The following is a 26,716-nucleotide window of genomic DNA, read 5'->3' on the forward strand; positions in this document are numbered from 1 at the left end:
TGGTTGTTTCAACTTCTTCCTCTTTGCTGCGGGTTTCGAAGTTGGCTGTTATTTCTTTGATGTGGTGGGTTGCCCTGGGTGTCTTACCCGTTACGGGTTTCATGGAGGTCGTGTTTTCTGCTAATGTTTCTTTTTCAGTCTGTTGCCGGAGCTCTGGAAAATCGCTCCCTGATGATACCTCAGGTTTACCGAGGGGTATAGACCTGATCGGTATTATGGTCGCTCCAGCTGCTTTTGAGAGTGTTCTGTGCGAGCATGTGTCCACTTTATGGGTCAAGTCCCCACATTTAAGACAAGCTTCTGTGCAGTTTACTATTTTGTGCTTTGTTGATGTGCAATTTCTGCACTGTAGTTTTGGGCATTCTGCCCATAGGTGACCCTCAGAGTCACATCGGAAACATAATCTTTTAACACCCGGGTAGTTGACCATGACCCTTGTTTGGCCCACTAAAATGAAGTTGGGAACTTCCTTTTTCATATCCATCTGTACTTCAATGTCGCCTGTTTTCCAGCCTTTGTAATCTGGATGTTCAAATGCTTTGATATTAATAATATCGCCCCAATGGCTAAAAAATTTCTTGACGTTGTCTTCGTTCTCCAGGTATTCCAAGGGAAATCTAGTTATTCTTAACGTTTTTCGTAAACTCCCTATTAAATAAGGTTTAATCGTTTGTCCCGCACAGGGAAAACCCTCTAATAATTTGCTTCTTGTTTGGTCATTTTTAACTACAATTTGGAATCTTTCTTTTGAGTACGGTGTGAAACCGTATATGTTTTCTGCCCCTACTGTATCAATCAGAGCTTTCACTAACGTCCGCTCATCTGGGAGCCGCTTGACCTCGATGCCAAGTGTCCTAGTTCTGGATGAAAAGAACGGCATTGTTGGGGAAAACCTAACTACTGGCTGTAGAAGGGGTGGGGGCAAAGTCGGGGAAACGCCCGGTGTCCCTCACAACAAGCGAAGAGACACCAGAAGGAATGGGTAAAAGAGCCAATAATAAGAGAAAAGGTCTTACCAACGCTGAGGTACTTCTGTAGAAGGTGAACCTGGATCTCTCTCATACGTTCGCGTGATCCGAATCCGAGCTGTAATATCGGCCACACGAAGAGGTTCTGGGTGGCAGGAACGAAGCTCTCTCTCTTTGGTTCGTCTAATCTGCTACTGGAATCCGGTTATTGAGGTCTCTTCAGTGGGAGCCAGGCCCAAGTTGAGATACCAGGCAGAAGCATTAGCAGGTCATCTCTACCTATAGGAGTTGCCAAATGGTGTGCCACCATTTTTTAATAAATTACTCTGGATTTAGAGAAAGATGTTAAAAGTTTATTTTTCACTTGGTTAGAGTATAATAAATTTAGTTTAATCCTTTATGTAAACTAGTCTGGGTAGTGGCCCTTCCCTTAATGCATAACATTAGACATATCTGCAAGGAGATGTGTTTTGCATTACAGGAGATACTGAGACAAGAGTGTTGGTAGCTTGCTCCACCTTTGCAACGAGTTGCCCTGGTGTTGTAGCACCTTACCCCAGTCCTGAAGATACTTTCAGGTGCAAACTTTGTTTGTTCATACTTGGATAAAGGATTAAACTAAATTTATTATACTCTAACCAAGTGAAAAATAAACTTTTAATGACAATGTGTCAGTACAGTGCAGAAGTATTGTATTTCATACTTCATGTCTGTTATTACGTGTTCTACATATTGTTCTAATGCTTTTGCAGTTGTCTATAATATGGTATACAGGATAAGTAAAACAAAGCAAACAACTGAAAACATTTACTGAGCAAAAATGTATTAAGCACAGAAATATGAACCTTATCAGAATAGCAACTTAAACTGCTTTTTAACTATGTTCCACCCTGCACACATTAAAATATTGGATTTCCTGCCAAACAGATAACATCTGGTGCTCAATTGTTGCAACAGCAGTATTGCATATGCAATACTTTTAGTCATCCATAATTTTTCAAATGCAGTACATATTCTGTATTTACTCGAATATAACTCGCCATCACATATATCCCGCACTCCGATTTTACTTTATGGAAAAAGAAATGAAAACGTTTTGCATCTATCTCGCACACGAAAAAAGTTTAAAACTTTAAGAAATAGATAACGAACGTTATTATGGCAGTTTCAGATAATTTGGAATTTGGCATTTCAACTCAACAATCGTTGGCTTGCCTATCATTGAGTTGCATGATCTTTTGTTAATACCACACTAATCATATTCATAAAGATGGAAGGAACCAGCAGAGGAAAATGTGGGAGTGAGAGCATTTATTTCTGCTTGATCTTGGATTGTGCTGGGGTGGAGCAGCGAATGAGATGAGGTTTAGGTTCCATACGGAGTGGATGATTTTGCCAGAAATAATTGCCAAGAGTTTTTTAAAAACCACCATCTCTAAAGCCCTGGTTGGGAGTGAATATGATGCTATTTCAGTAGATGATAGTTTCTTTTAATTTAATTACAGAAGCATTATTATTAAACATTCAAATATTATCATATAATGAAGGTGAATGGCTGATTGTAAATAACGTTGATAATTAAAATTTAAAAACATTAATTTTATAAATAATGTGAGCAATTATAAATTATAATGAATACTGAGGATTTAATTTAATTATAAACGTTAATGTTTTTTTTCCTGAAAAACTTTAGTTTCCAAAAATCCCTGCATATATCTTGCACGATGATTTTTTAACTTGAATTTTGGGAAAAAAAAAGTGTGAGTTATATTTGAATAAATATGGTACTATGTACCACTACTGACAAAATGTAACCTTTATGTTACACTAAGAGGAAAAAAGTTGGAGTTAGGATTCATTGACTGTGAAGGCGGCTGTAAGGTCCTTCGTCCAATTCATTGGCCAGACAATTGCATATTGAAAAGGGGTTGCCACAGCATGATGTATGGAACAGGGTGTTGTGTTCCATCTTATCAGAAGATAGCAATGGGTTTATCCTCAAGGAGTGGCAGTAACCATAGTCTAGCACATGTTGTAGTATACATTTTAATTACTATTTTTTTAAGAAAAAAAATGGTCTAAGACTGTCAAATGCAAAAAACATTGACTTTCAGACTATTGAATGTTCAACAGCAGTATGTGGATTTTCAGAACCTCCCATATATGTATGTATGTATATCTATTCACTTTTTATGACATATTAAATGTGACTTCATCAAAGAAACACACTGATGACAGGAATGTGGTATCCTTCTCAAGGCCATCATCATACTTGTGTAAAATGTGTAGTGGGCCGCTTTGTCATTCAGCATAACAGCCTACAATATATGTAAATGATGCAGCCAAAGCACAAAGCATTTTTTTTTGCAGAATTCACCACATGGTTTTCTATGGTGCATTCTCCTCACAGGTACCTCATTGTGTTGACTTCCAAAGACTTTTAAATGCAGTGTAGCATGGTTAATTGTTTCCTCACTCATGCATGGTCAGCTGGGACTCATTCTTTGACAGATACGACCAGTCTTTTGAAATTTGTGATACCACTTATGAACTGAATTTGTAATTGGAGAAGTATTTTAATACTTACTTCTGCATGCTCACTGAACAGAGACAACAGAATTTGTGGAATGTATTATTATGTATTAATAATACATTAACCTGTTAACTGCATATGTTTTATGGGATGAAAACCTTCCATCTCCACATGAGGCTTGATATTGACTGAGCTCCCCTGGCTGCAAGTAGCTGTACCTGCTATAAACATTGAGCATTAAAAGAGTTAACACCAAATTGGATGAGAATGACAGATGTCATCTGGGAGAAAATTTTGTATGTGGTAATGCATGGTCATTACCACATATAAAAGTCATTAAACATCCCAAAGAGCATGCAGTTAGCAATGTGCTAAAGAAATGGAGGTTCACAGATGACAATGAGCCCATGTGTGTTTGGTAATGTGATCAACCACAAGCTGTTGTTATTATCTGGGATTATGGCCAAAGACAACTAAGTTTATGGGGCCAGTATGTTATATCTGTTAACTGTGTATGTTGTTCTGGCTGCTTTATTTTGTAGGATGAAAATTATGAGTTTCTGGGAGGAAACACATTTCTGCTTCCATATAAAACTGGCTAACTCATCTAATTTTTTTGAAAATCCCTTATTATTATTATTACCAGCCCAAGACCTCATGGAGTCAAAGACTCATCTGGGAGGTCCTTTTATCACACACACAGCTCATCATACCATGTTTTAAATACATTCAAACTCTTTGCAGACACCACATTCTCAGGCAAGGCATTCCAATCATTCACAACTCTGCACGAAAAAACCTGCCTCTCACTCCCATACTCACACCCTCTTTATACAGTTTACAGGGATAACCTCTGGTTCTCCCCTGATCTCCCACTATTCTCTGTAAAACCTCTCCAGCATTTATCTTATAACAACCCGTTACCAACTTGTAGGTCTCTATCATATCTCCCCTCTTCCTCCTGTCCACCAGACTCTGCAAATTACATCTTCTCAATCTTTCCTCATACTCGACATTCCAGAGGTCAGAAACTACCTTTGTCAGTCTCCTTTGGACCCTTTCCAACATCTCTTCATCCTTCTGAAAACCCGATGACCAAATCTGGGCACAATAGTCCATGTGTGGCCTAATCAAAGCCTTATACAACGGAACAAGAATCTCCCTCCTTCTAAACGTCAGTGTCCTCCACATAATTCCCAGAAGCCTTTGTGTTGTCTTTACAATTTTGGCGATGTTTCCCCTAAATTTTAGATCCTTATCCATTATCACCTTGAGATCTCTTATTGCCTCTACCTCCAACAATATATTCTCACCAAGCATAAATTCTGCATCCCATCTTTGCTTTCCAAATTTTAAAACCTTACATTTTGCAACACTGAACTCACATCTCCATTTCCGTGCCCAATCACTCAATCTATTCTCAAGTCTCCTGTAAGGCCACAACAACTTCACTACACTTCATGGTTCGTCCCAACTTTGCATCATCTGCAAACAACTGAATATCTCCATCCAAATCTTCTCCTATATCAATAATATACAAGTTAAACAGTAATGGACCTAAAACAGACCCCTGAGGCATTTCACTAGTGACTTTCCTTTTCCTGGCTATCGCTCCCCCATACACAACTTGTTGATGCCTATCAGATAGTCAGTCTCCGATCCAATGCACCAATCTAATATCCAACCCCATCTTCTCACCCTTGGAATACATTTAGATATTGCATCTACTAAACAGTTTTTGAAAATCTCCCAAGCTGCATTGATCTCTTTTCCAGCTAACTCCTCATTCCACGCCACACTCGCAAGCTGTCTCCTGAGCTCTTCATAATCACCCCCCCCCTTTAGTTCCACATCTAAAGGTTCTCTGCAACTTAGGAATCAAACCTACGTCTTTCCAACCAAAGAGCATTGTCAATACTGAGTGAGTTATATAGGCTTTGTGACCACATGCAATCCCTTCACATAGAAAGTTGCATAGGGTGACAAATTTTCATAGAAAAGTTGAAGCTAAAAAGCCTTTAACAAAAATGCATCATCAACTAGCATATAGTCAAGGCCCATAAAACTTGATTCTTCTGTCTGATGGTTGTATTTGAGTATGCCTTGATGAACTCTACCTGAATGTATTGTGGCAGTGGAATGATATAGGATTGGTGGGATTGATTGGTGAGGACTAGGTCCACTGGTCATGGTACAGGGTGGCTAGTGGACATAATCCATACCATCTACCTCTCTACGATCTTGCCCTGATTGTTAGATCATACACTAATGTTCTAGAACAGCATTTCCTAACTATGTTCTGCAGAATATTAGTGTTCTGTGAGATGTGAATTTTTGTGAAAAATCATAAAATAAAATAAAATACTGAAATAAAGAGCCAAGAATTCTAAAAAAAGAAAATAGATAAAGAAGTCAGAAATCAGTTGCAATTTTATTAATTACAATAATTTAAAATAAACAATAATATTTAAAAAAATGAAAATATCTAAATGAAAACAGTATTTATGTACAGAAACATCACTTCTTCATGATATTGTTTCTTTGAAGACGTTATTATGATTACAGATTAATATCATGATATATTTAGTGATAGGCATAACTGCTTACAATAGGTCATCATCATTATCCACTGCTAATTCTTCTTCTTCCTACTGGCTCCACAGCCCAAATTGAGGTTTAGCCTCCCAGATTTGTTGCCACCATCCTTGCCTATCCAAAACCACTTCTCCACTTTGGACACAATGCAGTATGGTGTTACTATATTGACTAATGATTGCTAACCATCTTGTTCTTGGTTTTTTTCCTTTTGGTGAATTATGAAAAATTTTACCATTTATAGTCTTCTTGGAATACAATCATCTTCCATTTAGCAAGTGTCAGATCCAAGAATATATTTTGACATCATTATCATATCTACAACAAAAAAGAGAAAAATATACAGCTCAGAAATCTGCATGCATATACCATGATTTAGTATTAGTATTATTTCCAAGCCTTCATGAAGTACAAACACTTATCATGGGAGGTTGAACAATCACAGACCACAATAACTGTCATTCTTTGCCTTGAAGACATTCAATGTTAAAGCACTCACCACCCCTCACTCTGGCAATGCATTCCATTCATTCTCTATCTGCCAAGCAAACAATATCCCACTTCCTTACTCACATGATCTCTCATTCTTGCATCACCCATCATCCTATGCAATAATTCTCCTATATCTATTTGATAAGCTCCTCTCATCAACTTATATGTCTCAATCATATCACACTTTCTCCTCCTATCTGCCAAGCTATGAAGACTGAAGGCCTTAATCTTTCTCCTACTCAATATTCCAGAGTCCTGAAATGCTTAGTTATTCACCTCTGCATGCTTTCCAATGTTTCATTATAGCAGCACTTTTCTGGGTAACCCTTACAATTTTTGTAACGTATCCTCCTGAACTTCAGTTCCCTATCCACCAAGATCCCTGGCCTCCTCCATCTCCTGAAGGCAACATTCCTTCAATATGGTAAACCTCATTCCATCTTCTCTGGCCAAACTGCACTACTTCACACTTAGCAACATTGAAATGACATTTCCAAATTTCAGCCCCAAAGTACCAAACTATAACATGTCAGAACTTCCTGACATTGCTCTTCCTAATTTATCATCATAAGCAAATAACAGAATATCTCCTTTTCACAGTGTGAACCATATCATTGATATATAAGTTAAATGATAGCAGTCTCAAAACAGAGCCCTGTGGTACCCCACTCATCACTTTCCTCTCTTGGGACACTGTATCTCCATACACAACTCACTGGCTCCTGTCAGTCAACCATCCTTATAACCAAGCTACCAAATGACTATCCGTCCCCCATCCTGCTTAATTTCAACAGTAGTTTATTATGTGGTACTCAAACAAATGCCTTAGCAAAATCCACAAAAATCATAGTATAAGCATCTCCTCTGTCCAATACACTAGTCATCCTATTATAAAATGTAACTATGTTACTAAAGCATGACTTCCCCTTAACAAAGCTATGCTGCTCTCTCTCTCTCTCTCTCAAAAGATTTCCATTTTCATCAATCCAGGTTTGTATTTTGTCTTTTACTCTGAAGTAATAGATGAAGTAGAAACTTGATAGCAATTTATTAGTATTATTATATGACACCTCCAAGAACGAACACTCTATATCACACAACCCACCATCTACACCACTTAATCCTTCATCAACACACTGCTCATTATCCACCATCCACTCACAACACATTTTCAGCCTACTAATAGTATTTTTTGTCCATTAATTGCATGTGTGCTCTAGTTTATTTGCCTGGATGCAGTGTTTTTCTAATTATGCTACAGAGGTACGTTTTTTATAATTTTTTTTTTATAAAGAAGAAAACAAAAAGAAATTCTGAACTATATATTGTACATGGTTCTCACTAAGAATACTTCGGATGAATATTAAAAGAAATTGTTTTGTTTAATAGAAAATGTGCTAGTTAAGGCAAACAATGTTAACTGGCTCCTTAAAAATTCAATAGATATTATGACTACAGCAACTGCCATGAAATCGATAGACTCACTGTGGGAGACCCACTTAACTAGCATCTGTCATATTGAAACTTGAATTCATTTATACATATTCACAATGCAGTCCACTCATCCACTACCCTCCATGTAAAAAATTTCTCCTTTACACCCCTTTTCACATTTTTACAAAGTTTCTGGGAAAGGTTTCTCATTCTTCCTCTCTTACCTTTCACCTTTTTTATAATCCTTTTTGTATTAATTAGTAAAATCAACATCACCTCTTTTCCACCTATGTGCAATTAGTTTTCCTCAGGCTCTCTCCATAGCAACATTCTAGAGTCCTGATGCTCCTTGGTTACTGCTTTCTGGACACTCCAGTGTTTCTGCATTACAGAAACACTGGAGAATTAGGTAATGAAAACTAGGTAATCAAATTTCAGCACAAGAGGACATGTATCGTCTTACCATAGTTTTGTACAGTAGCACAACTGGCTCATTATCCCTACTTGTCAATGTACTCCTTATCATAGCAGCTGTGCAACATTAGTCTTTGTAATACCTACAACGTGCTCTCCAAACTTCCATCCACTGTAAACCATCACACTCAGATTTCAAATCTTATCTATATTCCCACTTCCTAAAGCACTGTTCTGCTTTAGGAAGTGGGAATTCCTAAAGCAGAACAACGTTCCTATTTACTGCCAATTCAGTATACAGTCTTTTATCTCTGCACTCCAAATTGCAACACCTTGCACTTATTAAACTACAATTTCATCATTTTTTCAAGCTGAAAGTCTGTTCAAATCTTCCCAAAGGAAATTAACATCAGCAATGCTTCTTAACATTCCTAATTTTGCACCATCAATAAAAACTTGAACATTCCTGATCAGTCCTCATGAAATATTATTAATAAATAAGAAACAGTATGAGCCAGAACAAAACTCTGTAATAGCCAACTTGCTGTCTTCCATTTTTTAAGTGATTGTATCATCGTATACAACTTATTGGTCTCATTCAGAGCCTGTAACCAGTCTGTTATCCATTCCCATATTTTGTAGCTTGTAAACCAAATTGTCATGTATTAGTCTATTAAACTTGAAGAGCATCACTATATATGAATCTGCCTTATCCAATGTATTCATCACTTTATATAAATGCAAATATATTGCTAAAAGAGCTACCCTTCATTAACCCATGTTGACCATCATCAAAAATTCTATGTGTATCAGCCCAATCTTGTATTATATTCCTAACTTCTCCAATACTTTGACTATAATTATACATATACAGGCCAGTCTTCACACTCAAAGAGGAGTGGTACTATTTTGCCTTCTTTTCATTCCTTAGAAACTGTTCCCACTTCCAAATTTTAATTAAATAACTAAGTCAAGCACAAAGCTAATCTTTATTGAGCACAAGATTTGCAGGTTAAGATTGTAATAGCATGGTCATTATAGGTAAAATTATAAACTTGAGCAATTCTGGCATCAGTAAAGATTATGGATAAATTAAATGAGATCATGGTACTATCAGAATAATCCTGTTTCATCACAACTAGTGTCGATAGTAGTGAACGACTAACTACCAAATGATACCAATAATGCCATTAATGTTAATGTTGATGAGACAGTCTCCACAACTTATTGTGAAGCTTAGACTGTAAGTTCCACAATAATTTATGCAACATATATCCCAGATATTCCAGCCCAAAACAGCAAACCAGTGGAACAGAACAACATTGCACACGAAGAAAATCAAAGCATAGGAAAAAATAAACTGAAAATCCTCTCCTCATTATGAATTTCAGAACCAAGAAAATCCCGAACTGTACAAGACAAAGTTCACATCACTCTTGAATGTCTGCTGAGTAATGAGATACAAAGCAATGATAATGAAGTTTCACAGCATGCAACACTTAACAAACAGAATGCAAACACTGACCTTCCTAACAGAGATGACCAGGATGAACTAATTATAAGCAATCCCTGGGCAGAACAGCCAGAATCATCAACTCAGGGGTTCCGACTAATTCAGAACCTCATTCGATAGAAGAAACCACACAGAATAGCCTTTCATCACCTGCAGCCAGCCATGGAGGAACAGAGTTCTCGGAAGATGAGGAAACTCTACTTCCACATGATGACTTAAAAGAGGAAGAAGCTGAGGGTGAACTTTTCCACTGAGGGCCCCCTAACCATGAAGCAGCTGTCATCCTTCATACAAAAAGTGTGAGGCTCTGCCACGAATTAACTATAGCCCTTAAATACACCACAATAATCCCAGAACTTATATCTCAACTTCAGAATCTACACTCAAAACTCAAATGCAAAAAAAGTGTCCATCATCAGAGCAAAGGTTAACAGGTGTAAGCATTATCTACTACCTAATTAATGGGCTGCAAACAAAATACCAGGACCAATATTAGATTCAACTTATAATTGACCTTTTCATAAACACAATGTCATTGAGTTTTTTTTCTCTCAATGCAAGAGGATGTGCCTCTGCTTTACACAATAAAATAGTCCTTGCCCAAGTACAGAAAGATCATATAGATCTAATACTTCTGCAAGATACAAATATCAACTCCTCATCCAATTTATCTAGAAAATGGGTGGAGTTTCCTTATGACCTAACATCACTGTGCAACTCAACAACACCATGGAACAGGAGTTAGCTTAGGTGTCCATCATCAATCTCCCTACAAACTGAAAGTGATTGCAGACATACCAGGGTAAGCCTTGTATGCTCACATAAAAGCATTCAACCATAATACCCAGCATGTGTTCAATATCTACATACCTCAGCAGAATGATCTAGAATCACAAATCCTGGACTTCATTTAAAACCATCTTTCTAGTATTAACCAAGAATATATCATAATAGTTGGAGACTTTAACTGCACTCCTGACCAAAACAAAAGACAGACTTCAATGTGCTGAACATCATAGCTCATTAAAAAACAAACTTCAAACATTGGTAAACGATAATGAACTCACTGACATCTTTAGACATCAACATCCAGATTAGAGGTCCTACACACACAGAGGTCAGCAATCACAGCAACTAATAGGCCTCTCTCCCAAGCATGACCAAACACACTTTTCCTCTAGTTAGAAACATCTCACACATTCCTTCCTATTCTCGTGCCATTACTTCATCAAGCTGCAACTTTCATTATCTTTGGATGCATCCAAATTAGGAAGTGCCTACTGGATCTTCAATAATACCCTTCTGAAAGATTCAGATTGTGTAATAAACATTCAGGCTTTGATATCTACCCTCACTGACTCAAAAAAGAATAAAGAACCAATGAAAACATGGTGGCCCACCTAAAATCACAAATAAAATCCTTTATGCAGATTTTCAGTCGCCAGAAAATTCAACAGAGGAACATTAGCATCCAAGTCGAAGAACAGCTCCAATATCTCCCAGAAGAAACCCCTGAAAATCACTCAGTCCTCCAAGCCATGCAAAGAATTATCTGCAAAGGGTGGCCTACTTAGATCACAGCATACTCATAAATCTTTCAGATGCAACCACAATTTTTTTTTCTCTCTGGAAAAAAATACCAGGCAGCAAACTGCATCTCCACAATTATACTACAAGATGGCAGCATCAAAGAAGATCCAAATACAATTGCTTCTGAAATCCTACAATACTACAAGAATGCATACAGCTCTACAGGAACATCTCCTCATGCCATTCACAAAATACTGAAAGAAACAAAAAGAATCGCTGCAGCAAATCAGAACCACTTGGAAAAACCAGTCACTCTAGATGAACTCAAAACTGCATGCACATCCATGCCCAAGAACAAATCTCCTAGTATTGATGGACTCACAACAGAATTTTTCCAAGTCTTCTGAAATCAACTCGGACCACTGCTCCTTAAAACACTGCAAGAAGCCCACTTCAATGGGCTTCCACAATCCATCACGATCTCAGTAGCGCGACTGATACATACCAAAGAAGGGAGACCACACAGACATTCAATCTCACTAATCAATACAGATTAAAAAATCATTTCCAAAGTTATTGCAAACTGACTAAAGCCAACATTACCTGAAGTTATTGGCCAATATCAAACTTATTCTGTTCCAGGAATATCAATACATGATAACCTCCATCTAATAAGAGATCTCATCCACATCGCAAACAGCCAAAACGAAAACCTAGCACTTGTCAACCTTGATTAGGAGAAGGTTTTCGACAGAGTAGAGCAAGTCATTATAAAGTCCTAAAGGCATTCAGCTATGGTCCTCTCATTACTGAAACAGTCCAATTGCTATACAGAGATGCACCCTTCTGTTCTTCTGTTTAAAAATCAACAACAGGCTCACCTGCACTTTGCCATACTCTTGAGGGATCAAGCAAGGATGTCCTCTCTCTGGACAACTATACACACTAGCCATAGAACCTCTCTTAAGGGTACACAACACTATGATCTCCAAACGAACCAGCATAACAGAATCACATCTAAAAATAAGCCTATCAGCATATGCTCATGACTTCACCGTAATAATACATAATGATGAAGAAATGACAGTAACTGATGAAGCACACAGACTATATGCACAAGCCTCAGGGGCCAAGTTAAACTCTGCATAAACCATTGGCTTATGGTCAGGTACATTTGGCCAGGGAGACTAGAACTGATTCTCCAATTGAAATGTACCTGGTCAAATGAAGGACAAACATACTTAGGTGTACACCTTAGCAACACCAAAATATATAATACACTGAGCTGCACAACTTCTTTAAACAGGTACTAGGAAAATGGAACAGCATATGTTCAATTTCTTTACTTAGAGGAAGAGTCCTAATAATCAACCAGATGGATGTGAGTGTGCTATGACATACCCTCAAAGTAATTACACCCCTGAAGACTTTCTCCATCACAATCAAAAGACAATTACACATTTCCTCTGAAATAATACCAACTGGACAACTTACTCTGCAAGCCATTCAATAAGGTAGGTCAAGGCCTGATTTCCGTTGAAAACAAGATTACATCCTTCAGGATCAATCTTTCTTATAAAGACACTTCAGTCCAGTCATACTTATGTAACCACCTTTGATTACATGATGAAATTATCCACCAGAGGACTTATGCTGTCCACAATCCTCTGAATGGCCATTTCTGCACCATCACCTCCTAAATGATACAAGATGATGATTCAGATGATACAAGAAGACTGTCAGTCTTCTTGTATCATCTGAAGCCTCACTTGCAATTCTTCCTTCTAGCTACAAGAAAATATACTGCTTCCTCATATCAGTGCCTCCATCTTCACCCTTCGCATATTCATCTGTATCCCTTTCATCTACAAACCTGCACATGCCACCCAGTTTACATTGAGATTTCTCATATGAATCAAAGTGTGCCAAACCAGATTCAGACATACAGTGGAGACTATGACACAACATCTTGTCAACTCCTACTAAGCTCCACAAAATTCAACTTTCATCTGTATCCCTCTATTTACAAACCTGCACATGCCACCCAGTTTACATTGAGATCTTCCATATGAATCAAAGTGTGCCAAACCAGATTCAGTCATTCAGTGGAGACTATGGCACAACATCTTGTCAACTCCTACAGCTGCACAAATTTCGACTTAGAGAATTGGATCTGTGCCTCTTCTGTGAAGTTTCAGGTATCTTGGAACACATATCTAACCTCTCCTGCGAACAAAGCGATGATCACCTATGCCCTGAATACTGCCTCTAGCACCTGTAACTACACACACACACACACACACACACACACACACACACACACACACACACACACACACACACACACACACACACACACACACACACACACACACACACGTATACAGCCAAGAGGACCACTGGAATTTAGTCCATAAAGAAGAGAACAGACACAGAATATGCAACTTCCTCTTCATCTGCACCAAACAGTCATCTGCAGCTTCTACTTCAAGCACACAAGAAATAACCAGCACCTATTAATCACCAAATTGGAACAAACCCTCATGTGGAACATATGTAAGAAACTACAAAGCAGACTTTCACTAGAATATGATTATCATAAAGAAACAAAAACTGTAGCCAGAGTGGAATCCAATTGGTACCCTGTTCTGGATTGCCAATGACAATATACTTCAACTGAAAGACAGCAAAGAGTGATAATGAAGTGTAATGTTGACTCTTTTACTATAAAGACAAATCCTCTCTACCACTCATGTATCATTTGCCTCCTTTCTATTTTATATCCGAAAATAAAATCCATTTTCTCTATAATATATTCTTTTAATATGTAAATAGTCTTTTTGTTGCCTATCTTCCAATATATATTTTGTCAAGTTAAATTAAAAAAAAAAAAACTCCCATTCTCTATAGCTTGTATACCAACTTATCATGTGGTATTTTATGAAACACATTTACAAAGTCCAAGAATATCACTGTATATGATCCTTATTTAGCACACTACTCGCTACCTCATTATCATAAAATGCAAGTAAATTGCTAAAACCAATTTATCTTAAGCAGCATGTGACTGAAGCAACTAGAGGCTTTACTGTTTTGGATTTGGTGATAACTTCACAAGATGTAGTTGTTAATGATTTATTAACACTGCCACCAGTTGGTGAGACTATCACTTGTATAAATCCATGCCGACTATCATAAAGAATGCTATGCCCATCAACCCAATCTTGTATTCTAATCCTAAATAATCTCTCAGACCTTGACTACAACTGCAGTTACACAGACTGGTCTATAATTGGAAACTTTTACCCTAGACCATGCTTGTGGAGTGGTATTATTTTGTCTTTTTTCCCTCCTTTTGAACCTTGCCCACTGCAAGACTTTCATTAAATAACCAGGTCAAAGGCATAACTAATTGCTATGCACATTCATTAAAAATATGTAGTGATATGTCATCCATTTGCACAGTCTTATTGACATCTAACCCAATCAACACCTGATACATCTTCGATTCTTTCACTTCCAATTCTCCTAATACTTGTCTTCCTTCTACAAGTGTCAGATACTACCTTATGAATTTACATGAAATGTCAACATGTTTTCTGCATAACTCATCTACCTATTATATTGAGGCTAGATGACTATAGAGCTTCCCATAATCACCTAGTTTATAATTCCACATACCATATATGTTGGCGTATAGGACAACTGGTATATAAGATGAGGGGGTTTTTAGAGGGCAGCACGTTGTGAAGGTAAATAAACAGCACATAGGGAGGTTATCGTTTTCCTATAAAAAGCTTTAATAAGGCCACATCTGGACTACTGCACACAGATCTGGACTCACAGAGTACGCTGGGATGAAGAAGTTGTGGAGAGGATGAAATCCAGTAGCGAGTGACAAAGATTGTGACAGGTCTGTGGAATTCTCTCTGTGAAAATAGACTAATGGCCTGTAGACTTCAAAAATTTAGCTGATAGGCAAAAAAGAGGAGATATGATAGAAGTAAGTTATTAAAGAGATTTTATAGAATTGACACAAAAAAATTTTTCTCAGTACAAGTCAAGATGAGAAAAAAACAAGGGGTCACCAGTAGAAGCTGTGTAAGAGTGTGGTTACAAAAGTGTTAGGACTAGATTTATTTCTTAGAGAGTGGTGAATGAGTGGAATGAGTTGCCAGAGGTGGATGCTGGTGCTTCATCAGTGAATACGCTTAAGGAGAGGTATAATAGTTATTGTATGAATGATGGTAAGTAGGTGAATAATGGATCTCCCATGATGAGTCTTCTGACTCCATGTAGATGTCTGTATAATAATAACATTCTCTGCATTGATTACCAATCTGCCAGCATTACTAACTAGCATCATCCACCCTATATCATTTTTTCTTCTACTTACCACATATTTTGAAAGAACTCACTAGGATTTTTTTTAGCTTGATTAGCCAATTTCTTCTCGTACTGCACTGTTCATGCAACAGATCATTACCAACATTCATCTTCTGTTGTCTTCACAGTACCTTGTTCTTCCAGATTTCATACTTTAATCTCTTCATTCATCCATTTTACTCCTACCATGTTTAGCTTTTTCTCCTTGGAAACACACTCAGACACTGCTGCTGTTAAATAGCTTTTGATCAATGCTCACACAGCATCTGTATCCTCCCCAATCAACTTCTCTTTCCCAGCTATAGTTCCCAGTTGTTCCCTAAGCATTTTATAATCAATCTGCCTTGTAGTTCCACATATATCTCTTCATGGTCACTCTCACTATATTCTTATTCATATCGACTTAATTTAAATAACAAAAATTTCTAAGTTCTAAAATTTTTAATATTTCTAGTTTAATTTTTTCTTTTTAATTTTTAAGTTTCTAAGTTTTAAAATTTCAAATTTTTATAATTTCTAATAACAAAGCTTCCTTTATCCTTTCTCTCAAAGATAAACTCTTATTAAAGAAATTTAAAAATTAAAGATAATCTCTTAAAGATTATTTGCTCAAGAAATTTTTTTTTTATTTTCAACCAGGAGACAGTGCCATATATAATTGGAGTTTTTTTTTTATTTCATTCTAAAAAAAAACATGAATAAAAAATGCAAACTTACTTGGGAATCAGAATGAACTCTAGGATGATTCTTTTCATCAGCTACTACATATTTAAAATTTTTGTAAGTTTCCTTTTTTTCTGCTACGAAAAGGATAACAAAATCACAGATTATTCTGGCCTATAGGAAGATATAAAAATGGGTAAGTTTTTTTTTTCTCCCCTGTAACTTTTCACAAAATGTCACTAAACTATTACTCATATATTTTGAAGAATGATATTTAGGGAGAAATCTTAAGTTGACACTTAAAATCACAGTATGTTACAAATGCTGAACCATACTTTGTCTGATTTATATTATTATTATTATTATTATTTGACACCTCCAGGGAGTCCGAGGATTTATCAAGGGAGGCATCTGCTCTACAACTCCATCTCCACCATTCAATTACCAACTGACCGCACTTACACCAACACCATCTACTGTCGACCATCACTGGTATTTCCACAGGCAATCACAAACATCTATGCCCACAGTGGGATTCGAACCCACAGCCTTTTGGCTGGAGAGTGGATACGCTATCCACTTGGCCAACCAGGCTGGGTAGGGAAAATTATTATATAGGCAATGACGGGGGGGGTGGAATGTTATACTATATATATTATATGTCCAGAAACTGCCCAGGAAATATGCCTCTTACTACTTTCCAAAAAAAAAAAAAAAAAAAGATAGATTCTAAAACATTTGAATGCCTGAAGTGCCTTTTTAATACAGTGTATTATAAAGTTAAATTTAATAAGCCCACTTATTCACTTGAAAAACTTCATAAGCCTAGTAGTAGAAAAGTATCAAAATGGCATGAAATGTAAAAAATTTCAATCAGTTACTGCTGATATCATTAAAAAAAAATTAGTCAAGAAACTCAAAGACTCTAGTAGTGAGTGAATCAATTCTAGATGATTCTAGAGATATTTCAGACGGGGAGAAACTCGTTTGTTATATGAGAGGCATAGATAAAAATCAGAAGAGTCAATTGTTACATAATTCCTCTCCAAAACTTAGCTGCACTGTACTTTCACAGATGAGAGAGTGAAATGAAGAAGTTCTTACCATAGAAGACTGGTAATTGGTTAACAGGCAGTGGAAAAGAAGTAGCATGTAATGCTAGGAAAAAAAAAAACAATGGACCTATGGCAAATTTAGAGAGACATACCACACGTTACAGATTATTATAGATCATTCAAATCTGGATGATTTAAATTCTATTGAAGATATCTCTTTGCTCTTGAAACTGAAATGGTGATAATTTTATATGTAAATAAGTACAGTCATCCCTCAACTTATGTTCAGGTTCCGTTCCATCTGGCAGGACATGTCGGTTGGAGCTAAGTCGATACATTAAATCAACAGAGTTATAGGGTAACCGTTAGGGACATAACCATAATAAGTATACTGCTGTCCGCATGGTTAGCCTAGTGGCTGTGCGCTTCGCAACCATGTGATTGGGGAAGAAGTGTCCCAGGTTCGATTCCCATCGAAGACGTGAGGAATTTGAGGATCTTCCTAAGCCATAGCCAGGTTAGCCGGTCTTGGGCGCGGGCAGTAGGGTTTTTTTCTGCCAGTTTATCTGACGTTTTTCATTCCGCAAGCAGGGAAACTGGCCCCGTGAACACACACGGATCTACAGCCATAAATACTTAACCCCCCATGAGGGGGCTCAACACACCCCAATAGGGATGGCGGAGAAAAAGGGAGGAAACTCCATATGAATAAATAAGTATACTGCCATTTTAATGTTTTAAACCTTATAAAGCTGTACTGTGTGTTACTATAAAACAGGAGAATAATCACCCAAATCTTCCTCCAGAATCACATCTTTGTTACCTTCCCTATTTGAAGGACCAGGTGGCTGCAGCTCTTCTGGTGTAACCTTTTTTTTTTTTTTATGAAAATGTCCAATGTGCTTTGCTTATTCCTCTTCTTCTTTTCATCATAAATTTCTTTATAGCAAGCAAATGCATCATGTACTTTCATTTCTACTAATAAGTAGAAATGAAAGTACATGATGAGCTTAGCTTATCTTAGCCATTTTGAGAACATCGCTAACTGCAGAGAACATTTCTGCAAGACCCTTCACTGTGGATTGTTTAACTACCTCTTCTTGTTTCTCTTTTTCCTCCTCTTCTGCAACATGTTATTCCTCCAATTCGACCAATTCTTCGTTCGCCAACTCTTCAGGAGCACTTTCTATGGGGTGAACTATGTCAACATCATTCGCTTCGAGATTCCAATTGTTTGCTAGGCCCACTATTTCTTCACTCAATTTACAGAGGTCTTCATTTTTTTTCAAAACTTTCAAAATCATGCACAAACTTTTTAATGTCTTTTTTCATATGCCACTCATACATTGAGAGGTCACTTCGCCGAAGCCACAGCAATATTTTAATAGCATGATAAATGTTGAATGCTTTCCAGAATTGCATGAGGGTCTGGTAATTTCCTTCAGTGGCAGAAATGGCGTGTGATAAAGTTCTCCATAGATAATAAGCCTTAAACACTGCGAGAACTCCCTGATCCACCGGTTGGATCAATGAAGTAGCGTTTGGAGGGAGAAACATGACTTTCAACTTGGTAAAGATTACAGATATAAGACAGATGACCTGGAGCATTATATAGAATTAAAATTTATTTTAAATTCTACATTTTCTTTCACACAATAGCTTTCCATTTCACTCGTATAACAGTTGATTAAGGTATCTGCAAACAATTTTTGAGTCATCCACCATTTCTTATTGCTCCGATAATGAACTGGAAGGGCATGCTTCCTAATGTTTTTGAAGGCTGGTGGATTCTCACTGTGCAATATCACAAATGGTTTCAGTTTATATCCAGCCACATATCCCCCCCCCCCCCAAACAGAATTGTAATACGGTTTTTAAGAGCGTTGAAACCACGCATAAATTTTAGCTTTTTGTGGATGAATGTCCGCTCTGACATTTTTTTTTCCGACACAAGGAATTCTCATCCATATTAAATATGTGCTGTGGCAAATAATTTTTCTCCGTAATAATTAAACTTCTTGGCAGCCTTCTCATTGGCACTTGCAGATTCGGCATACATTTTCATATTACGCAGGCAAAATGCTACTTAAATCTCATGAACAAATTGGAAGCGTTGAATTCGTAATCATAATCGGGTCCTGCTTTCCCTTCAAAAAGAGAGACTTAGTACCTTAGAGATTATGATCATAGTGCTAAGGGATATGCACTTTTGGTTCAGGTCCTCTATCCATGATGCAAGTAGCTTTTCCGTATCACCGATAGGATCTTTTCGTTGTTTCATCACTATCGTCGATTTAATGGAAGCAGATCTGTTCACAGCTTCTACGATTTTATCCTTATTTTTCAAAATAGTCGTTACTGTAGAATGAGACCAACTGAAGTCATGCGTGATCGCACTGATGGGCTTACCAGCTTCATGTTGCTTTATAACTTGCAACTTTGTTTCAAGATCAATTGCTCGCCTCTTTTTCTGTGATTCTTCACTAGATTTTTTTGACTGGGCATGTAGGGGCCGTGTTGCAGAAAATATCGCAAAATATTTAACGATAAATACACAGATAACCTAGTTCTAAAAACAAAAAAATCAACAGAGGAATTTGAAGACACATGGAGATTATCAAGTGAGGTTGCCGCTGAATGCGTTGTTGCCACTGAGAATGATGCATTGTTGCTAAATACAAACCTTTTTTTACTTTACTCTTGTTGCATCTTGTTTGAAAGTATAGTCGAAAATGTTATTTATTCCCTTCATGGACGTATCTTTGAATGGACATAACTCGAACTGACATAAGTTGAGGGATGACTATATATATATATATATATATATATATATATATATATATATATATATATATATATATATATATATATTTATTTATTTATTTATTTATTTATATGCTTTTTACCACAATTCGTACTATGGGATGATTTTTTCTTTTGGAGCCCTACATATATAGGGAAATATGCCTATTTTTTTTTTGCTTACACTTGAATAAAGGATTTAAAAACCAAGAATATAATTTCTTGGAATTTTTAATTTATAGTATAACCAACTTAAAAAACTTTCAATATACATATAATATATACTGAATTATGGAGCATTTCATTACGCATGTGCGCACACACACACACAATGTGCACTGCTTGGAAAGAAGTCAACAGATACTCTCATGAGCAAGGCACATTGTATCCTGTAATAAGTCACATATCTGTAGCCAGTATATGTTGGAGGAATATAATGCTCCCTTGTCAGTGCAACTGTGTATGGGTGAAATAGCTATGAGAAGGGAACTGACATAGATTTAAAGAGGGCATTGTCATAGGATGCTATGCTGCAGGTCTATCTGTCCAGCAAATTGTTGACAAATTGAGCCATCCCAGGTCAACAATCAGTGATACCGCACGTCATGAGGGTGATGCTGTGACTGCATGGCTTGTGAACATGATTGTTACACTTGACTTGCCTACACAGAGCCCTGATCTCAACCCTCCTGAACATCTGTGGGATGAATTGGAGCATTGGATGAGGTCAAGGGACATCTGCCCTGCCATATTCCAGGGCTTACATGCCTACAGGAAGTTGCCCATTGATTGCTGTCATACACTTGTGGAAAGTATGCCCCATAGGATTGCTGGGGCATACCTTCCACAAGTATGCCCCAGCATCTTGTGGAAAGGAGGTGCTACATCTTATTAAGGTGGGCACTGTGGCAGTTTGTTCTTAACACTATGGTGGCCATTAACTTCTTTCCAGGCAGTGTATATATATATATATATATATATATATATCATCCTCCTTTTATCCTCTTTTACCTTGTGGTGTCGAGGGTTTATTAATCAACAGACCTCAAACCGTTCACAGGATAAGGTGGTCAGCACTACACCCCGGTATATCCTATGTCCTGTAGTGTTGAGTTCTCAAGGTTGGTTTGCCTGCTTTGCGGGATGAAAAAAAAAAAAAAAAAAAAAACAGGATAAACTGGAGAAAAACCCTACTGTCCACTCCGAAGACCGGCTAACTTGGCTATGGCTGAGGAAGATCCTTCAGCTCTTCACGTCACTGACAGGCATCGAACCTAGGACACTCCTTCCCCAGGCATATGGTTGTGAAGTGCACAGCCACTAGGCTAACTGCACGGACTATATATATATATATATATATATATTTTTTTTTTTTTTAATTTTTTTTTTTTAAACAGAATGGGCGAGGAAAGATTAGCAAAACAAGTGTTCTCTGCCAGGTTGGCAGGAAAACGACCCAGAGGAAGACCAAGATATAGGTGGATTGATACGGTACAAAGTGCCTTAGATGATAGAAATATAAGATCTGATAATGTAATGTTGGAGTCTTGACAAGTAACAGACTGATTTGGAAGAAAATTGTAGATAGGAAGGTAGTAATGATGTAAATTTTTTTTCATGTAGTACTATCATATCCTGTACACCCCTTGAGGGTACATGGCAGGAATTTGATGATGATATATATATATATACAGGGTGTTCGGGATAAATTTGACAGTTTCGTAAGGAAAAAGAAAATCTTCTTTGTATCTATTAAATTTAATGAATTGACAAAAAAACATTACAGGCAGAGTTAATTACAATACTGTCAACAAGATTTACTCAAAATAACCACCATTAGCATCGATCACAGCTTCAATTCTGCTTCGGAACCTCGAACAAGCTGATGCTACAGTCTCCCTGGGAAGGGCCGCAAAAACTGTTTTAATTTTATCCATTAACTGGGCTTTTGTATTACTGGAAGTGCGATTGGTGTCTTTTTCAACTGCGCCCCATACAAAATAATCCATGGGGTTAAGGTCTGGGGAGTTTGGAGGCCAAACATTTGGACTGGTGAAGTCGTAGAAATTTTCAGACAACCATTTTTGACTTTTCCCAGAGGTGTGGCAAGGGGCCGAATCCTGCTGCCATACATACGGCCTACCATTGGCTACCCTTGTTATCCAGGGCTTGACTACAGTTAGCAACTCCACGAACAAAGCCCGAATTCCAATGCCAGGGTTCTTCAACACCTGTTCCTGCAGATTTGCGAGGAATTCTGCTGTACGAACGCAATCAGATCGTCTGCTAGGGATCTTTCTTCTTGCTACATCCTCGTAGTCACCATTGCAAGTCTCTAGTTCATGCCTGATTGTTTTTACTGTATTCAGGGAGCATTGGGCAGCAGTCGTAACATCCTTATTTTGATGGCGGGCACGAATCATCATGATACAAGTTATTCTCTTCCATGATTCAGGTGGGTTCCAGCTATCCATCCTTTCTGACATCTTGTATATGAATGAAGAAGGGTCCAAACTTTTAAATGAAGAGAAGTGTGTGTTAATACATGTAACTTACGGAAAAATATAATTAATTATAAATATGTCAAATTTATCCCGAACACCCTGTATATATATTTTTTTTTTAAAGAATTGAATGACTAGAACCAAGATGTAAGTAAAAAGGTTTTAATATTAAAACACTACTAGTTTCGGCTTGTAATCAGGTGACATTATAAAAGAAAGAAAAAAGAAAAAAACACTAAAACACTGAAGCTTAAATAAACTAAGAACATCATAGAGAGTCTCTACATAATTGACATTAAAACGTTGTGGTTGTATATAAAGCTGTTCTTTCGTTTGTTGTATTGTTGGGAAAGTACGTGCTAGTAGCATCTCGTGAACGCCAGTACATGATTACAGCTGAATGACTATCTGGGATGACTATTTTGGGCTGACAGCAAATCTGTCGAATTGCATATGGAAGAACACATGAGGGACATTACTTACAAGAGACAGCGAGCCAGTGCATTATCAAGTCATATCCTTTTCTCGGCTAATCCTAATGATGAAAGCCAAAGTCACAAAGTCTGCTGGGAAAAATCTACTAACATCTTCCATTGCAATGATGAACTAGAGAGAAAAATCGTAGAATCTAGGGAAATCGTTTTCAATCCTGTCATTCTAAATAATAACTTGAGCTACAACCTCCCAGATAGTCATTCAGCTGTAATCATGTAGCATCTCGAGATGCTACTAGCACGTACTTTCCCAACAATACAACAAACGAAAGAACAGCTTTAAATACAACCACAACGTTTTAATGTCAATTATGTATAGACTCTCTATGATGTTCTTAGTTTATTTAAGCTTCAGTGTTTTAGTGTTTTTTCCTTTTTCTTTCTTTTATAATGTCACCTGAAGAAGGCTGTTACAAGCCGAAACTAGTAGTGTTTTAATATTAAAACCTTTTTACTTAAATCTTGGTTCTAGTCATTCAATTCTTTTAAAAAACATGTATGTTAACCAAGTTAATGATCATTCATTCATATGTGTGTGTGTGTGTGTGTGTGTGTTGCTTGGTATGGCATCTGCATATCAGAACAATGCAGTTGAATTCAATATGTGGATTTTTTTTTTTCATTGCAGCATGAGTGAAATGTATTCACTTCAAAAGCTGAAGATTTGTGGAAAGAGTGAAACTGGTAATTGCCTATGTAAGAAGTGTTTTGGGTGCAAGAGTGATAGAAGTGGAGAGAGAGAAAATATGACAACAAAGGATCAAACAACAAAAGATGGCAAATTTAATGTGAGTGAGAATGTAAGCAAGATTGTTGTTAAAAATAATAAAGTGGAAGCAAGCAAGGATGAACAAGGTATGAGTGGCAGCATGAAAGAAATGGTAGAAGATGAGAATGATAAGATGATAATATAAAAGATAGCATGCTTACCTGCATAGCATGACCTCTACACAGGACAAAATGTGAAAAATAACAGTTAGAGAAATGCCTGGTGAATAGCATAGCAGAGAAGCATAAGAAAAGAGAGTGAGAGAGGAGAAAGTAGAGTATGGAGACTCCATGATAAGAGAAATGCTTGAGGAGAATAAGATGAGATTGCATTTCCATTATCTGTGGCAAAGATTAAGGTATTTAGCTGGGCAAAGTGATGGTTTTAAGATGCAGTGAATGATTACATTGGCAGGTATAAATGATCTGGAGGTGATAAGTATGGTAGACGAGAAGATATGAAAGAGAAGACTGACAGAGCACTGGCAACTGATTGCAAGTCAGCTGTCAGTGTATGATAGAGCCAACTTGAGAAGAAGGGGACCATGACTGCAAATGAGTCAATGTGTATATTGTGCAGAAAGAATAGTGTTGAGTTTGTGGAGTCAGCTTGATGGACAAAAGGACTTACTTAAGACTATGGTTTGCATTTGAATGGATTTGGAGTTAGGTGTTTTAAGAAATTGTTGTTCAGTGAGAGTTCAGTAGTGCAGTCAGAGAAACACTAGCATTTTTAAGGGGAAGATCCAAGCAAGTATGTGTGTGTTTGTGTGTGTGTGTGTGTTCATGCATGCACTCAGGTATCCTTGGGGCAAGAGAATAGAAGCATGATCAAATGATGATGAATGCAGCTCCTTAAGTCCTAAAAAAGTACTTAATTTACACATCAGTGATATAGAAAATGATTTAAGAGGTACATCCAGATCTATGAGACTTTTCCTTTGAATACTGACTGCAAAATTAGAAAGAGCAAAAGTCAATGAAGATGACATAGAGAAATTGCTGGGTGACAAACAAGCAGGTAGAATGGGTAAAGGATAACAGCTACCATTTTAATATAGCAAAATATAAGATGGGCCATACTGGAAAGAAATTATTATTATTATCATCTGACTCTATGGAGTCAGAGACTCATTGTGGGAGGTTCACACAATGCTCATTCTACCATGCTTTAAAATGATTCTACATTCACAACACACTCAGGCAATGCATTCCACTCTCCATGCAAAGAACCTACTCCTCACTCATCTGCTCACACTCTCTTTATACAGTTTACAGTGATGGCCTCTTGTTATATTATACCCGTCCCCTCCCATTTTATGAAAAATCTCTTCCATGTCAACCTGATAACAACCCCTTACCAACTTATATGCCTCAATCATACCCCCTCTTCCTACTATTCACAAGGCTTTACCATCTACATTCTCTCAATCTGTCTTCATATTCCCCATTCTGAAGACTGCTGACAACCTTTGTGAATTTTCTCTGGACAGTTCCTCTCATATCCTCGTCACCATGAAAACCCAGCAATCAAATCTGTGCACAATAATCCATATGAAGCTTGATCAAGGCCTTATACAATGGTATCATATCCTTTTTATTTCTGCATGTCACGGTCCTCTGCATCATTGCAATTATCCAATGCGATGTCTTCACAACTTGTGCAACGTGGCCTCTTGAATTTCATTTCAGGCCTTTCTCCACTACCAGATCTCTTATTTCCTCAGCCTATGCAAACAGCTGTATATCACTAGTTAAATCCATCCCAATATCATTAATATACAAATCGAACAACAATGGCCCCAAAACTGATCCCTGTGGTACACCACTAGTGACCTTCCTCTTATGGGATACCGCATCCCCCATATACAACTTTCTGATACCTATGTGACAGCCAGTCACTGATCCAACCCAGAAGTCTGTTATCCAATCCCATCTGTTTCAATTTATTTAATAGTTTCATGTGTGGGAGCAGGACTGTTGCCAGATTAGATCACGCCCTGAAGTAAACAATTAAATATCACCCCTGATGGATTATAAGACAAAAATATAAGAAAATCTCCAATTGCTATTTTCTTTTTATTACAAGAGAAACATTAATGCAAAACAATTACATAATAATATTAAGTAAAAGTTTGTCTAAAGGGATATCGCACAATAAAACTGTTTATAAGCTATGTCCGCATCTATCGATATAGTTGCTAGACCAACCAATCTTTCTTGGATCATTGCTGTTTGCAAATAATTTTTAATCAGTTTAAGCTTGGAAAAACTTCTTTCCATAATATGGCTGAACGAGTGTCCTTATTAAGCCACGCCGTGAAGCAAGCTGCCTGTATGCTACACCCTGTCAATGGTACTGTGTGGGAGCCTATCAAAAGCTTTTGCAAAATCCAAGTACACTACTGTATATGCATCTCCCCTGTCCAAGGTATTTGTCACCATGTTATAGTACATAAGTAAGTTTGTGAAACATGATCTCCTCTTAACAAACCCATGCTGATAACCATAAAGGATACTGCTGTTTTTCAACCCATTTCTGTATCCTACTTCTCACTAATCTCT

At 37.3% G+C, this 26,716-nt stretch overlaps 1 protein-coding gene across 5 annotated transcripts in view; it reads right to left on the reverse strand.

The window, feature by feature from the left end:
* Positions 1 to 5,913: 5,913 nt before the first annotated feature.
* Positions 5,914 to 26,716, reverse strand: part of LOC150095730 (P2X purinoceptor 4-like) — a 173,643-nt gene continuing 152,840 nt past the window's right edge. For all 5 annotated transcript variants that reach the window (XM_090410355.1, XM_090410353.1, XM_090410354.1 and 2 more), the window contains 2 exons: positions 16,583 to 16,702; positions 5,914 to 6,414 (listed from right to left, as the gene is read on the reverse strand). In XM_090410355.1, coding sequence (XP_090266481.1) covers positions 6,409 to 6,414; positions 16,583 to 16,702 — 126 coding nt within the window. In that variant the 3' untranslated portion in view covers positions 5,914 to 6,408. The remainder of the gene's footprint in view (positions 6,415 to 16,582; positions 16,703 to 26,716) is intronic.

The sequence above is a fragment of the Typopeltis vanoorti genome, chromosome 20, assembly GCF_054136105.1.
Source record: "Typopeltis vanoorti isolate ZY-2024b chromosome 20, IOZ_Tvanoo_1.0, whole genome shotgun sequence".
Taxonomy (NCBI): Eukaryota; Metazoa; Arthropoda; class Arachnida; order Uropygi; family Thelyphonidae; genus Typopeltis; species Typopeltis vanoorti.